At 41.4% G+C, this 13551-nt stretch overlaps 1 protein-coding gene across 2 annotated transcripts in view; it reads right to left on the bottom strand.

The window, feature by feature from the left end:
• Positions 1–4789: 4789 nt before the first annotated feature.
• st3gal4 (ST3 beta-galactoside alpha-2,3-sialyltransferase 4) overlaps positions 4790–13551 on the bottom strand; it is a 30183-nt gene continuing 21421 nt past the window's right edge. The window contains exons 9-12 of one of the 2 annotated variants that reach the window (XM_070970856.1): positions 12782–12971; positions 12140–12277; positions 5989–6141; positions 4790–5878 (exon numbers count right to left, since the gene is read on the bottom strand). In XM_070970856.1, the coding sequence (XP_070826957.1) occupies positions 5789–5878; positions 5989–6141; positions 12140–12277; positions 12782–12971 (571 nt within the window). In that variant the 3' untranslated portion in view covers positions 4790–5788. The remainder of the gene's footprint in view (positions 5879–5988; positions 6142–12139; positions 12278–12781; positions 12972–13551) is intronic. The other variant, XM_070970857.1, reaches the window with a different exon arrangement.

The following is a 13551-nucleotide window of genomic DNA, read 5'->3' as shown; positions in this document are numbered from 1 at the left end:
TTCATCTGAAACATTTACCTGCTTCTTAATCTTATAGAACAGGGCAGTTAGTGTGCTCAAACAAACCTCCAAACTATATGTGGCACATCATCACATGCCATGAATTTTACTGAGTTTAGTCCATGTTCAGACATCACCTCACTCATGACCCGCACGTTCCTTAGTCAAGGTAAGGACTCGGGGGTTCACGTGAAGATGGGATGTGCTTGTCTTCTCCACTTCAGTGCCCTTCTTTGGATCAATGGGGGAAAAAAAACACCTTTGGAAATAGAAGAAAAGCCTGCATTAATAATAAAACAGCTTCATTAACAACAAAAAATTAACATCAATCTTTTTTTCTTTTTTTTTAATTCAAGCTTTTTCAACATGCTGTGTTTCAGTGGAATGACTTGGTGGTCGTTAACAATGCATGATGGCATCAAATCTACCAAGTTGTTAATGTTTAGACATTGTAACTTTATGTTCTGTTTTGTCACTGAGAACAGATGGTACTGATGACAGTCAATGTGATGTATATAATCACAAAATATACTTACTATATACAGTCTTGTTTTGGACTAAATATCTTTTCTGCTGTGGCTCGTGTGAACCTTTGTTGATGTTTCCATTTTTTTCCGTTTTTGTCGGAGTAGTAGCCTCAATGTTATATTAAATGTTGTTGCATTTATTTTACCTACCTGTGATTGTATCTTGAAATTTTTGCATCAATTGATTCACGGGAACTTAAGTTTTCTAATGTCCTCGAGCCGTCTGAATGTTATGCGGCTTTAAATCACTTCTCATCCCATGTTTCAACATAGCAGAGCTGCAGACTTAACACTTGGACCTGGACTTGATACAGATTTAATGAAACACCTGCACAGCCACATGCATTAAATCCTCAGGCCTATAACCATGTCTGAAGAAAGAAAATCAATGAACAGAACAAAAAAAGGACATAGCAGAAATTATTTAAGCGCTAGTTGTTGCTCTTAGGTAAGGTTCCAAAATGTGGAAGACAATTACTGATGCATTTTCATCTGTGTTATAGCAATAATTGTGAAAAATAGTGTGTTATTCACAGCCAGTTATAGTGCAGAGAGAGCACATGACACCCAGACAACCATCTAACACGTGTGTATATAACCTACTAGACCATGTGTCTATTGTTTACCACACCATGATACCAGGCATGGTTGACCAAACGTAGCTCTGCCCAACTGGTCTCACCACTGCAGACATACGTGATGCAGGTTCTTGTGAGGAGTTTGCAGTGGGAACAAATAGTTTGCATTTATTTAGTCACTGTGAATAAATCATGTCTGCTCTGAAGCTGTACGTCATATCTGCCTGCCTCTGGTTCACTATGGGCCACTTGAGAGAAGTTGGCACATATTTGTTGGGCTCTTGTGAAAGAGCTGTAGGTGTGATTATTTGAGCAATATTTTAACTCAGGTGCAAATGGGTGCACATCTGTGTTTTCTCAGATGCTTTTATGAAAACCATTCATACAGAAATGCCACTGTTACAGCAGCTTTGAGAGGAAAATGTTGAAATCCACCGGATCTAGTGCTATGTCATTGCAATGACCTTTTTCCTTTCAGTTTTCTCTTGGAGGCTGGAAACAGGTCCTGTTTCCTTCAGTGTTTACCCTGCAGTAACATAGCCTTCAGAAAACCTGATAAAAAAAAAAAAAAAACTGTCACTCGAACCCAAATTTACAGCTCAGCAGCGCATTTACACTGAAACCATGATGTCGTGTCATTTTTAATGAGCACACAGCAAAAACAAATACTGAGCTGACATAAAATGTTCCTTTGGCTGCCTAAGAGGAAACAATGATGGCGTGTTAGCCTTTAAATCAGCTGAGTTGGCTGACCTTTGGGCTGTGCAACAGATACATGGAACCACTTAGCATAAAGTGTTGTGAATTAGCCTGTTTCTATTTTTTATTCTGCTTTTTTTTTCAGGCTGTTGCTATTTGTGACAGTTGTCCTCTTCGGCTACAGAGGGAAACTGTGTATCACACACTGTTTATTTCTTCAGCCCATCTGTAGGGAGGAATGTGGATGCAAATCTGTCGTCACATGCAGGCGGTGACCACATGAGAGCCTGGAAAAGGGCCTTTGTGAAGGAAAAGGCAGAACTAGCAAAAAAAAAAAAAAAAAACCTCACACTGGAGAAAAGCAGCTTATCATTTTCTTTCCTCTCTCTCTCACTCATCTTATTTCATACCCATTCTCCTAGTTCCCATGGTAGTGTTTGCATGAGCACCTGACTCACGGCAGCTCTCAGGGCTGTGGGGGAGTTATCAGTGAGCCAAGCCAGATGCCCTCTCTCTAGGTAGCTGGCTACATACTGTACCTCTTCTGCCTCTTCCCACACAAACTGTCCGCTGGGCTCCTAAAACAGACACACCGTAGAGCCACATTGTGTGTCTTCATTTTTTTTAACAATGCTGAGAAAAAAGGAGGCCTCAGGTGTCTTCACTGGATCGCTGTGTACCTGACATCATCCATTCAGTGACTCTGGGTACAAAGCCAACACCAGCAATGGCTCTTCTGCTTTTTTGGCTCCTAAAATAAAATGTTCCACCTCCTGATCCCCTTTGTGCAGCCCTCACCTGCATAGGAGATGTGATCTTTTCATTTTCAGTGCATTTTCATTGATGATTGAGTGAGTCAGCAACATCATCATGTGATCTATCAGAGGATCAGGACTTCTATGTAGAAAACAACTGCTTCAAAATAAGTTGCACTGCGTGGCAGGCTGAGAGTGCTGTGCAGAGAACAGATGGTGTAATGAGATATACTGTAATAATGACCACAGAGTCAGAGCTTCTGCCCACATGAGACTGCACTTATACAGTGGCACAGCAATCATCACTGACCATGTATTTTTCTATGAAATTGCAGTATTGTAAAATTACAACCCATGCATTCAGGGTCATAGTGTACAGGGGGTCCGTCTGAAAGTTCAAAGCTATGCATTTCAAATGAATCTTATTGTTCAGTGCAGCCATATGCTCAATTGGCATAACACAACATGCATAAATGGGCTTGTAGGGTTCAGTTGGTCCACCACAGTGCGATCAGTGCCAGGGTTAGGAGTTTGATTAACACAGGACCTACCGAAGCTAAAAATATATACACTCACTGTACCATAAGATGATGCAGTTAACAACACGGTACATAATGTGTTCTTCCTGTAGCATACTGAAGCACATGGTGGACTCGGGGGTTCAAAGGTGTGCTTATAGTGCAATAGATGCTCCTGAAAAGTCTGACCTGATTTTCAGTTGTCATATAAACAGCCCGCAGATTCACACAAATCCTGTTCAATTATGTAACTCGGTGTTGTGTAAGGGAAGTGAACACGGCCCATCAAGTGGAAGTGATGGGGCTCTTTCTTCAGCACTTCCCCTGTATTGTTGGAAAACAAATGCATGTCAACAGTCCATGGAATTGCATGTTTTTTGAGGAAATAACACAGGTACTAAATTAGGGGTTTTGGATATCGGGTAGAGACATTTGGAACAATGTGAAACTTTTGCTTGTGTGCTTTTTTAAACATGTTCAACTGCATGAGCAGGGGTGAAAAGGGATGCTTTTACAGTGTGAGACAATACCCCCTCCACACATAATGGATGGCTCTCAGAACTGAAATGATGAGCTTTAAATGGGATGAAAAGGACGTTTTGTTTTCTGGCAGATTGGGTTTCAGTGGCAAGAAAATCAGTTAGTGCCAACAATTGACAATTCTAGTGAACCGAATATGAGGGTAGGCGTATGATTGTGGTCTCAACCCTGCCGCAAACAGGATTGTCCTCTGTATCAGCAATATGCAGGCAAAACACACAGATTTAGGCAGAACAGAACACACAGATGTGCTAACGTACGACAGCAGAATTAGTGCCTGGTAGTAAAAACCCTCACAGCCGTTGTAATGCAATGAGTTAGTGTAATAACCAGCACAGTACATCTAACTTACAGCAGAAAAGTAGCTTTCTTACGGTCTGACCTTGAGGAGAAGGTCTCCATCGCAATTCAAAACACTCAAGTGTACGTCAGTTGACATTTTATGAAAGAACAAGAATATCAGGAATGTGGCTCAGGTCTGCAGGAAGCTCCTACTGCTATGATCATTATCAGTAGTAGTGGCTGTTGTAGTAGTAGACAGCATTACTGTGCACTATACGTAGTGTATATTGAAAGCACAACAAATGTCAACTGTCATCCTGATCTCAGCTGATGGACTGGACCCTGTCACAGCTGATGCTGTACCACCATATGAGAACGCCTGTTTTATAAATGCTGACGGCACAACTGAATTTATGTCAACTCTAGTAGACGGTCGTGTGTACAGAGGAGAAACCATCACTAACATCTGTCGCTAGCGGCACGTGTATGTTAAACAATCTCAATTATTAGCATTGTGCTATTTTCTGGTCTTCCAGATGTTCACACTGTACATGTGTTCCCTGACATGTGTGCTAGTGCTAGATTTGCTGTTACCATTACCCCCAGGCACTTTCAGAGGGGCTGCTGCATGACTGCACCATGTGCAGTGCAGTATAGTAGCTGGTGAATGGCATGCATGCAACAGAGGCTGTCTGCCATCTAGTGGTGACAGTGATGCTAAAATGAATGCCAGAAAAACGACAGCAGGTTCACTCAGTTCAATTAATGCAAATGCAGTGATTTCCATACAGTGGGCACATGAGTCTGTTCAGTAATTCATGTGAACAGAAATAAGTTACAATAAGATGAATTATATGGATGTTAAATAAGAATCAAACAAAATTGTTTTTGATTTCCTCTTAATTAAAAATTTATTTCATCCTGTACAATAAAAAATATCCAGTGGTACCATCGACAATTATAGTTTCTGAAAAAAAAAAAAAAAAAAAGATTAAATAAATTAAAAAACAAAAACAAGACAATTGATGCAATTAAAAATCGAATGAGCAAAATACAAGTAGTATTTCCAGTCCAAGAACTCTAAAAGTAAAGTGACTCTAATCCACCTGACCATATAAATCCGTCTTGTAATCAATTCATTTTCCTTTCATTTAAACTAAAATACACTGAAGCTGAAGTTCTCAAAAAATCCCCATAGATTCTACAACTGATTTTTAATTCGGAAGAAATCATATTCAGACTTGATAAAACTGAAAATTAATTTCAAACCATAGTGTGTGTGTATACAGCAAGAAATAATCCGGTCTGATTAGTTTTACAGCTCAATGATATGCATGTAATCTCTGCATAAAAAAACAAAAGAAACAAAAACATTTCAACTGAAACGCTTGATTCCTATGATGCAGCAGTTATAATCCCATGATATCACATGGCCCTAAAAGCAACATCAAAGCATTGGAATTATCCAAAATCCCACATAATCTGATGTAATTTGTTTGCTGGGACTGGGCTGTCACAAACAGACAACTGGGTCACCACATGAATCGTTGGCGCCCTGCAAACTAACTTTAAGTCGTGATTCAGAACCCAGAAAAGTAGCAAACCTTATGCAAAGTGCAGAGTCGTGTTCCCAAAAGTGAATGCACATGACAAATCAAAGGAAAGCTGTTCAAAAAGCAGTTGCATCTCTTTCCATGTCCTTAATTGGTGCCAGGGAGATGAACATTCTTCAGAGCTTCACTCATGTCACCACGTGACTCAACACACCAGCTAAATGTCTCATATCCCCCTGCAGAAGGCACATCAGAATCTGATTTGGGTCAGGTGACCAAAACCAAATTCAGTTTTCATTCATTTTTTGGATAAAATCGACTGTAAAAGTGTGCGTATCATAAATGTGAGTGCAGGTATAATATGGCTCCTGAATCTTCCAGTCGTTTTAAGGCTTCAGCTTCATGATTGAGGTCATGGTAGGAATTCTGCAAACAGAGAGAAAGCGCAGCATCAGTACTCAGAGAACTGAATGCTTTTCCAGCATGCACATTAACACACAAACTTCATATGAACACTGCAGATGACAGCTGCCCACCTTCATAGACTTCATGGTGTCATATCCATAGTAATGGATTGGGTCCTTTTGGCTCTTTGACTTGGGGTATCCAAAACCAGCAACATGGACCACATCACAGTAGTTGAGAGCAACAAACACAGCGAGGATACCCGTGGTGGGATGCACTGGCTTCTGGAACAAATAAAACTTAATGACAGCGTAGTGCAATAATTCTGTGACTTCTGACAAACTTTATAAGCCCTTATGTGTAGGACTTGAAAGTTGCTGACACTGGAAACTCGTAGTGGTAGCATCAAAAAGTAGCACAGACAGTGAATACCCCATGAAATGAACTAAAAGTAACACAAAAACTGCGTCAAATTTGAAAGGGACTTTTACTTATTTCTATTAACAATGACACATGTGATCAGAATCACGTAAAAGCTCTTCTAACAGGGGCTTAATAATATGGAAAACTACCAGGAAATTAAGCAGCTGTTGCATTAAAAGGTTTGTCACTGAGTGTAGTGTGATGTTAAATGTAAGGTGTGCTCAAATCTACATGCACTTGATGTGACAAATAAAATAAAGAGAATTATAAAATTAGCATCTATTAAAAATGCATCTGTTCTGTAGTGAAAGTTAGAGTTGAGCGTTTAACACTCTTCTAGCTGTCAGGAATACAACGACTTAACTGCAGCCTCTCATTTGACCTCTAGATGGTAGTAGAGGGCAGCAGACTCCGTCTTTTCCATGTGCGGAATACTCTCTGGAGACCTCAGCATTAATTGCAGTGAACCTCAAAACTTACAAAACCCAAACCATTTTTGATGACATCTAACTTGTTCCTACAGAGGCTGAACACACTTATTATGAGTTGCCTTGAGAAAAAGAGTCTGCAAAATGAGTGCTGTGTAATGTCAAATATGTCATGTCATGTGGGCCTCTGGCAAACCAAAACAACCTCAACATTTTACCAGAACATTCTGATATTGGCAATAGTGCATCATTTTATTTAATTTCTTTAAAGATAGTCTTTACATTTCATTTTCAGCTGTTTCCTCATTATCTATATCTGATGCCTTGCAGCTCAGAGAAAAGGTAACTAGCATTAGGTCAAAGTACAACATCCTTCGTGCAGTTTACTGTTTTAAAGCAATCACTGCTGATTTGTTCAGCACAGCAGTATTTTCTCTTACACAGCACTGCCTGCACCCTAGCGGTCTTGGTTGCTGGATAGAAGAGATACTGCACATTAGCAAGTCTCACAATGCAAACTCGTTTTCCAGCAGCTTACTCACTAGTACAGCGTCTTCAGAGGACAAGCTCTCTTGATGGCAGAACCTGAGGTTAATTTACCACTTGATGTTTTGAGGCAAAGTAATTGGGAAATTGGTTTATCTTAAGCAATAAATAAATAAAAAATCAGAAAAAGTTCTCACTGACACAGTTGATATGAAAATAATCAGAATAGTCGTTGATATCAGAAAGAAAGAAAATAAGGATTCTGGTGCATTTTGGTGCTTTTGTATTGTTGTGCAACAAAGACGGTACTGTATCAAATCAGTGTTAACCTGCCCGTATAAGGAAGGTTAAAAACATGTTGTCAGACAAGAACCTCATTTTGTGTGTGTGTTGTCTCCTTCATGGCTGTTACTAGGTTCTATCATTAGCAAATACAGTATCTGTTCCGACTTTTATGCAGATGACAAACTGTTTTCTGCTTCATCTAAACAAAACTGAGACAAGCTGACAACCTTGTTCATTGCCTATACTAATAATAGTGAGTGGAGATTATGTTTACAAGCAAAAAAAAAAAAAAAAAAAAACATATTTCATAGTGGCCTTCAGCCACTATGGGTCCATAGCCATGGTCACACATATACATAACATAAAACTAATTAATCAATTAAAATTCTAAACAATGAGACAACAATAATATAACACACACATAACACACATAAGCAAACAGAGTTCCCTACAATCCAAAACCATCCATCCAGCAACATATAGAGACAGACAACCATTCACACTCACACTCACACCTAAGGACAATTTAGAGTCACCAATTAGCCTAATGAGCATGTTTTTGGTCTGTGGGAGGAAGCCGGAGTGCCCGGAGAGAACCCACGCATGCACGGGAAGAACATGCAAACTTCACACAGAAAGGCCTCGCCTGACCCGGGGATCGAACTGGCGCCCTTCCTGCTGTGAGGTACGCGCACTACCTGCTGTTCCACCGTGCCGCCACAATCAAAAACCATACATGTTTATTACAAGAATAATCTACACAGATCTAACAAGAAAAAAGTTACTGTAGATGGGTCTCCCCATAACTGAGGGGTCCAAAGCACCAACGTCCCTCGTTCGAATTCACACTTTGTTGTCATTAGTCTATGATCTGATAAAGGGATAAAATATCGTCCTATTTCTCAGACATAAATGTTTCAAAAAGCTGCAGTCAGGACATTTTCCTCACAGCACATCACCCTAATGAAATCCCTTCATTGGCTGCATGTAAGCAGAGCTGCTTTTAAGGCACTTTAAGGCATTTTCTGCATATTTAGCATTCACTGCCTTTGCTGACTACAATGAATGAATGAAGCCTTGATCAACAGAAAATCTGCATGACAAAAAGAAGTTTAGAAGCACGGACCCCCCCACATCAATATTTAGCGGAAGCACTTTAGGGACCACTTACTGCTGTGCATCATGGTGAAGAGGTAAATTTAATGTTGGTAAAACAATAAACATGCCAAAGTCCACTTTACATATCCTCCAAAGGGATTGGTCAGCCTTCTGACTGTACAGGATACTGTACACAAATCGAGGGCATCCAGGTGAACCGAGCAAACCAAGTACTCTTGTTTGATTCCAGCTGGGGACCTTTGTTGCATGTCTTCCCCCTCTGCCTGTTTGCAGTGCTCTATATTCATCTGTGTGTCAAAATGTTTATTTTCTATTGAAAAGGAAACTGCAACGTCCTGTGTTGGCCTCCACAAAAGAAATCCTTGTCCTAAAAATGGTGCTAAACACATTTTTCTGCAGTTGTCCTGCTTGTCACTTGTGATCTACCTATGCTGAAAACACAAAGAAATAAAGTGACATTATCTGACCCCACTGGCCTTGTTTTAGAAACAGAAAATTAATGTGAGATTTAATGAGTTGAGATGAGTTTGTTGTGCTGTTCCTCTCACTGTGAGGTTTCCCTGTGCTGTTGGCCATTTCCCTGGACCCTGTCAATGATTATCCACGTTCACAGAAGCAACAAGAAGAATCACTTCCACATGACCACAAGATAGAAGAAACTTTCTCTTCCAGCCCTCCCCAACAAGCTGCACACTTTCCCAAAGGCCCTTTCCATGTTATCATCAACTTTCCTCTGTGAGAACCCTGTCTACAAGGAAACTTCTGTTGCATGCAACACTGTTTACAGTGGCCCACCTCCCACATTTCCTCTAGCCAGGGTTTAATGATTGCCTACAGCATTGATTTTTGACCAAAACTAAAGGTCTTTTTTCAGATAATTATAGATTCAGATAAAATGATACCTATAAATTATTCAAACATTAATATAATCTCATTGATTTTTAGGTACTACCCGAACAGAGCAGCAGGCTCTTTAAAGGAATAGATCAACATTTTTAACTTGCTTTCTTCCCCATGATTAATGAAGCCACAGCTAGTTGCCAGTTATCTTAACTTGGCATACAGACTAGAAGAAGGGGGAAATTGCTCGCCTTCTGGGAAACTGCTTGCCTGGCTCTGTCAAAAAGTAAATCCTCTTAACACCTGAGTATGTTTTATCTCAGTTGTTGAATCTGTTGTTGTGTTTTACAGGGTCGTGTGTTATTTCTTGGCCGGAAGCAATGACTTCCTCAAGTCTCTGCTGCTCGCCTGACAACCTCAACCACAACAGCTCTCAAATGGCTAAGACAGAGGCACTCTATTTCTGCTTTCCTTGATCAGAAACGAATGACAGAAAGAGGATGAGCACATGTGCATTCAGAAATATATGTTGATCTGCGTGTGCATGTTGCCAGGCTTACTCCTACTTGCACTAATCGTTACATTTTAGAAACAAAAAGTGTCTGTCTTAATGACTTTGAGGTCTACTGCAGTGAGAACGTAATCTGACCATGACAGCCTCAAGAAGAAAGTGCACATCCTCTTTCTTGTGAAACATTACCCCAGATCAATTTCCTATTGCACTGAGCGTGACTGTCTTTTTTCTTCAATTCAGAAACTGATGAGCACCCCGCAATGAGACACAGCTGAAAATCTGTGTGTACTATCCTCATGTGGTCGGCAGCACACGGGTGAACACCAGAGCTCTGCAGCGGCCCGGCGCATAGTTTGGACGCAGGCCCATGGAGCCTTGGTGAGAGGGGTCGAGGGGGGCTGCATACTGTCACCACTGCAACCCAGACCTACAGTGCAAGAGCTCAACACAAGCCTGTGTTTGGGGAGATGGGTGTGAACATCAGAGTTATGTGGGTGCATGTGTGACTGTAGAGCAAAGAGGAGGGGAGGAAAAGGGAGATGAGAAGTAGTTGCCTGAGCGTTTGTAACTACTTTGTGCCTGCGTGTGTATGTGTCTATCTGGCAGGGTCATTAGTTGAGGGAGGGTGGCGTGTCTGCAAAGAGGTGGTATGCTACAGTCAGGACTCCTGCTGGTATTTGGCTGAGACAGAAGAAGACAAGACAGAATGAGAGGTGAGAGAAATCTAGGCTTCCCCGTGTGTTCAGCATGTTAAATGGTCATTGGTTAAGAAAAGATGTACAATATTGCAGCCCAGAATGAAGCTTATTCAGTTTCAGCAAACTTGAACTCGCTGCAGGGCCCAGTTCTCCTGATCGCTGCTTCCCTCCATCTTTCTCCTCCTCCTGCCCACCACGCTCTTCCCCCTGGCCTTCTCCATGCAGCCTGTGCAGATGGTGCAGAGATCCTGTTGGGCGAGCCCGCTGATCGCCTGTAGGAACGCTGCCCTCCCACTGCTCTCTCTTCTCATGCACCAGCCAGTTGTGTTTGTACTACAGAGTACTACACACACTCTTCGACAAAAAAAGGGCTCCAGAGAGGGAACAACCAGAACAAAAAAAAATCTGGCTGAGGCCCATGTCAGAGACAATCCCACTAAACACACAACAAGCCCCACATGGCAGATGGGATGCAATGGGCCAATAAAAGCATCATTCTACATGAGTAATAGTCCAAGTCAAATCGCAGGGTGTTTCAAGATCCAATCGCCTCGGCCAAAGAGGGAGATGAGGTCCAGTTTGCGAAACAAAAACAGATCAACGGTACACTCCAGAAAAGAAGTTATGCGTCATGTTTTCTCATTGCACAATCGCTGTGTTTCCACTTTTGTTAGTTTTGTTTTGATGAATTTATCCTGCTCTTATCTAGCTTTTACTCACTGTCACATTTGTTTCTTTGAGTCAAGCGTAAAAGAACATGCTCAGTGAGGAGCAACTAAACCTTAAAAACCATCAAAAAACTACAAAATCCTGACTTTTCTTTTAAAGAGAAAACGGCAATAATCTGCTTTGCTGAGAAGGAACACTGGGAACCGTGCTTTTTCTAAAAACAGAGCATCTGGTTGAAATTTATACAATATTTTGGCTTTGCTTCAAAAGCCAATTATTTCCAAGGGATTCACTGTGCAGCCTATAAAGACATGAGCAGCTTATCTTGTAATGAGGAGCCAGAATGCCACGCAGAAGCTAATCTTCATCATGTTTTGCAGTAATTGGATCCGCAAAATTGCTATTGACCCAGCTACATTTCAAGAGAAATGCCTCTTCCAGTAAACTGTTTATCACAGCACTCAAGACATATCACTCAAGGAGCTGTGGCTTATCAGTGGATGTTTCTTCCAGCCTTGTTAACATTCATGTGGGAAGTAGAGAAGGGCAAAAAGAGAAAAAAGGGAGGTATGGGAGTCAGGGAACAAATGAGAGAGAAGGTTCTGGTGGGAAAATTCAGTGGAGGATGCCAGAAATGGTCAGTATTAATGAACTACAACAGAGAAGCATAGCCACCACAGTTAATGGACCAATGAAGTTTGCTTTGATGAAGGACAAGGCAACAATCTGGTGTGGACCTGAACCAAAATGTCTGCTTCTAAAATTGTGATCTCCACATCTGCAGCTCCATCAGAACAATAAAGTGGAAGCGATCTCTCACCTGTTTGCTCTTGGGATGCAGAGGGATCTGGAGCAGTCGGTCTGCAGTCTGGTGCAGAAAGTGGGGGTCCAGCACTCTGATTTTACTGACGTCACCTAACCAGATTTGGGGAGGGGGCTTCCAAAAGCCTTTCCTGACCTGGAGTGCGCAGATAAACAAAGAGAAAGATAAGAAACACCAAGCTGCGGAATTGAAATGAACAAAAGGTCAGAAAAAGAGTAAAAAATAATCGTTTTCTTCAGTTTGCACACAGAGTTCATTTACACAAACAGAGATGCAATTGAACCCATGACGCCCACATGTGTGGAGGCAACTAAATCGATGTGCAAATTAGCAGGTAATGACCCTGCAACTACTAGCAGTGGGAGGCCGGAGGTGCCGGGAGCAACAGAGTGAAGGATGTCTGCGATGGAAACTACATTTAACTCTGAAGGGGACGGGCATCACTGGAGTCGAACCTTTTAAGTATTTGTTCCTGATATGGATGGCTGGAAAAGAAGCTAAAAGGAGTGTGTCAATGTGAGGCAGAGAGGGAGAGAAAGAAAGTGAGACTGTGAGAGTGTGATGGAATGCGTGTGTGTGTGTGTGTGTGTGTGTGTGTGTGTGTGAGAGAGAGAGTGCATTCTCACACATATCCTGTACCCTCTTCTCATTATATAGGATCTCTTTAAGCCACCGTAGATCTTGCTGCTTGAAAGGCACCAGGACCATAAGCGTGCCGGGCTCATTGTGCAGCCCAGGGTTGTAAGAGGCCGACTCAGGGTAGAAGAATCTCATTGTGGTCTTGTTCCCCACGTCCTCCTCATAGCCTCGCACTGGGGCATCATTCAACCTGAGGCAGGGACACCATACTGCATTGAGGAACAAGACTTTTCTGCTTTGTTTTATTCATGATTTCCATTTCTGCAATCATTCATGAGAAATGTGTTGTTTAGTCATACGGTATAATCCCATCATGACCTCTGACACATTGAGCATCGAAGGCAACATTTGCAACTTGGCTCTTATTCTCATAATTGTTCTATTCTTGGACATGCTAACTTTCCATTTGCCACCTCTGTTCTACAGATTTGGGAAACATGGCACCAGCTAAACAAATGATTGAGGTAAGCTTTCCACGTGAATTTCAGTTTTCTATAAAGAATTGCAAATACTCGTCCCTGCAGTCCACCCGAAAGTATGCAAAGAGAATCGTAAATGAAACTGAACCTATCAGGTTTTGTTTCGGAGGTAAGAACACCTAACACCTGAATCCCAATGACATTTGCAACAAAGCAAATAACAGGAACAGCGCCGTCGTCAACACTCCATACATCTAGATGAGGACAATATTTAAAAGAAAACAATGTAGTTTATCTGTCATTGTTTTTTCATTTAAGTGGCCTTAATCAAACACCATTCCCCATTGGGCC

The sequence above is a fragment of the Chaetodon trifascialis genome, chromosome 9 (genome assembly GCF_039877785.1).
Source record: "Chaetodon trifascialis isolate fChaTrf1 chromosome 9, fChaTrf1.hap1, whole genome shotgun sequence".
Classification (NCBI taxonomy): Eukaryota; Metazoa; Chordata; class Actinopteri; order Chaetodontiformes; family Chaetodontidae; genus Chaetodon; species Chaetodon trifascialis.
Note: the sequence above shows the minus strand (reverse complement) of the source record. Positions and strands in the feature narration are given on the sequence as shown.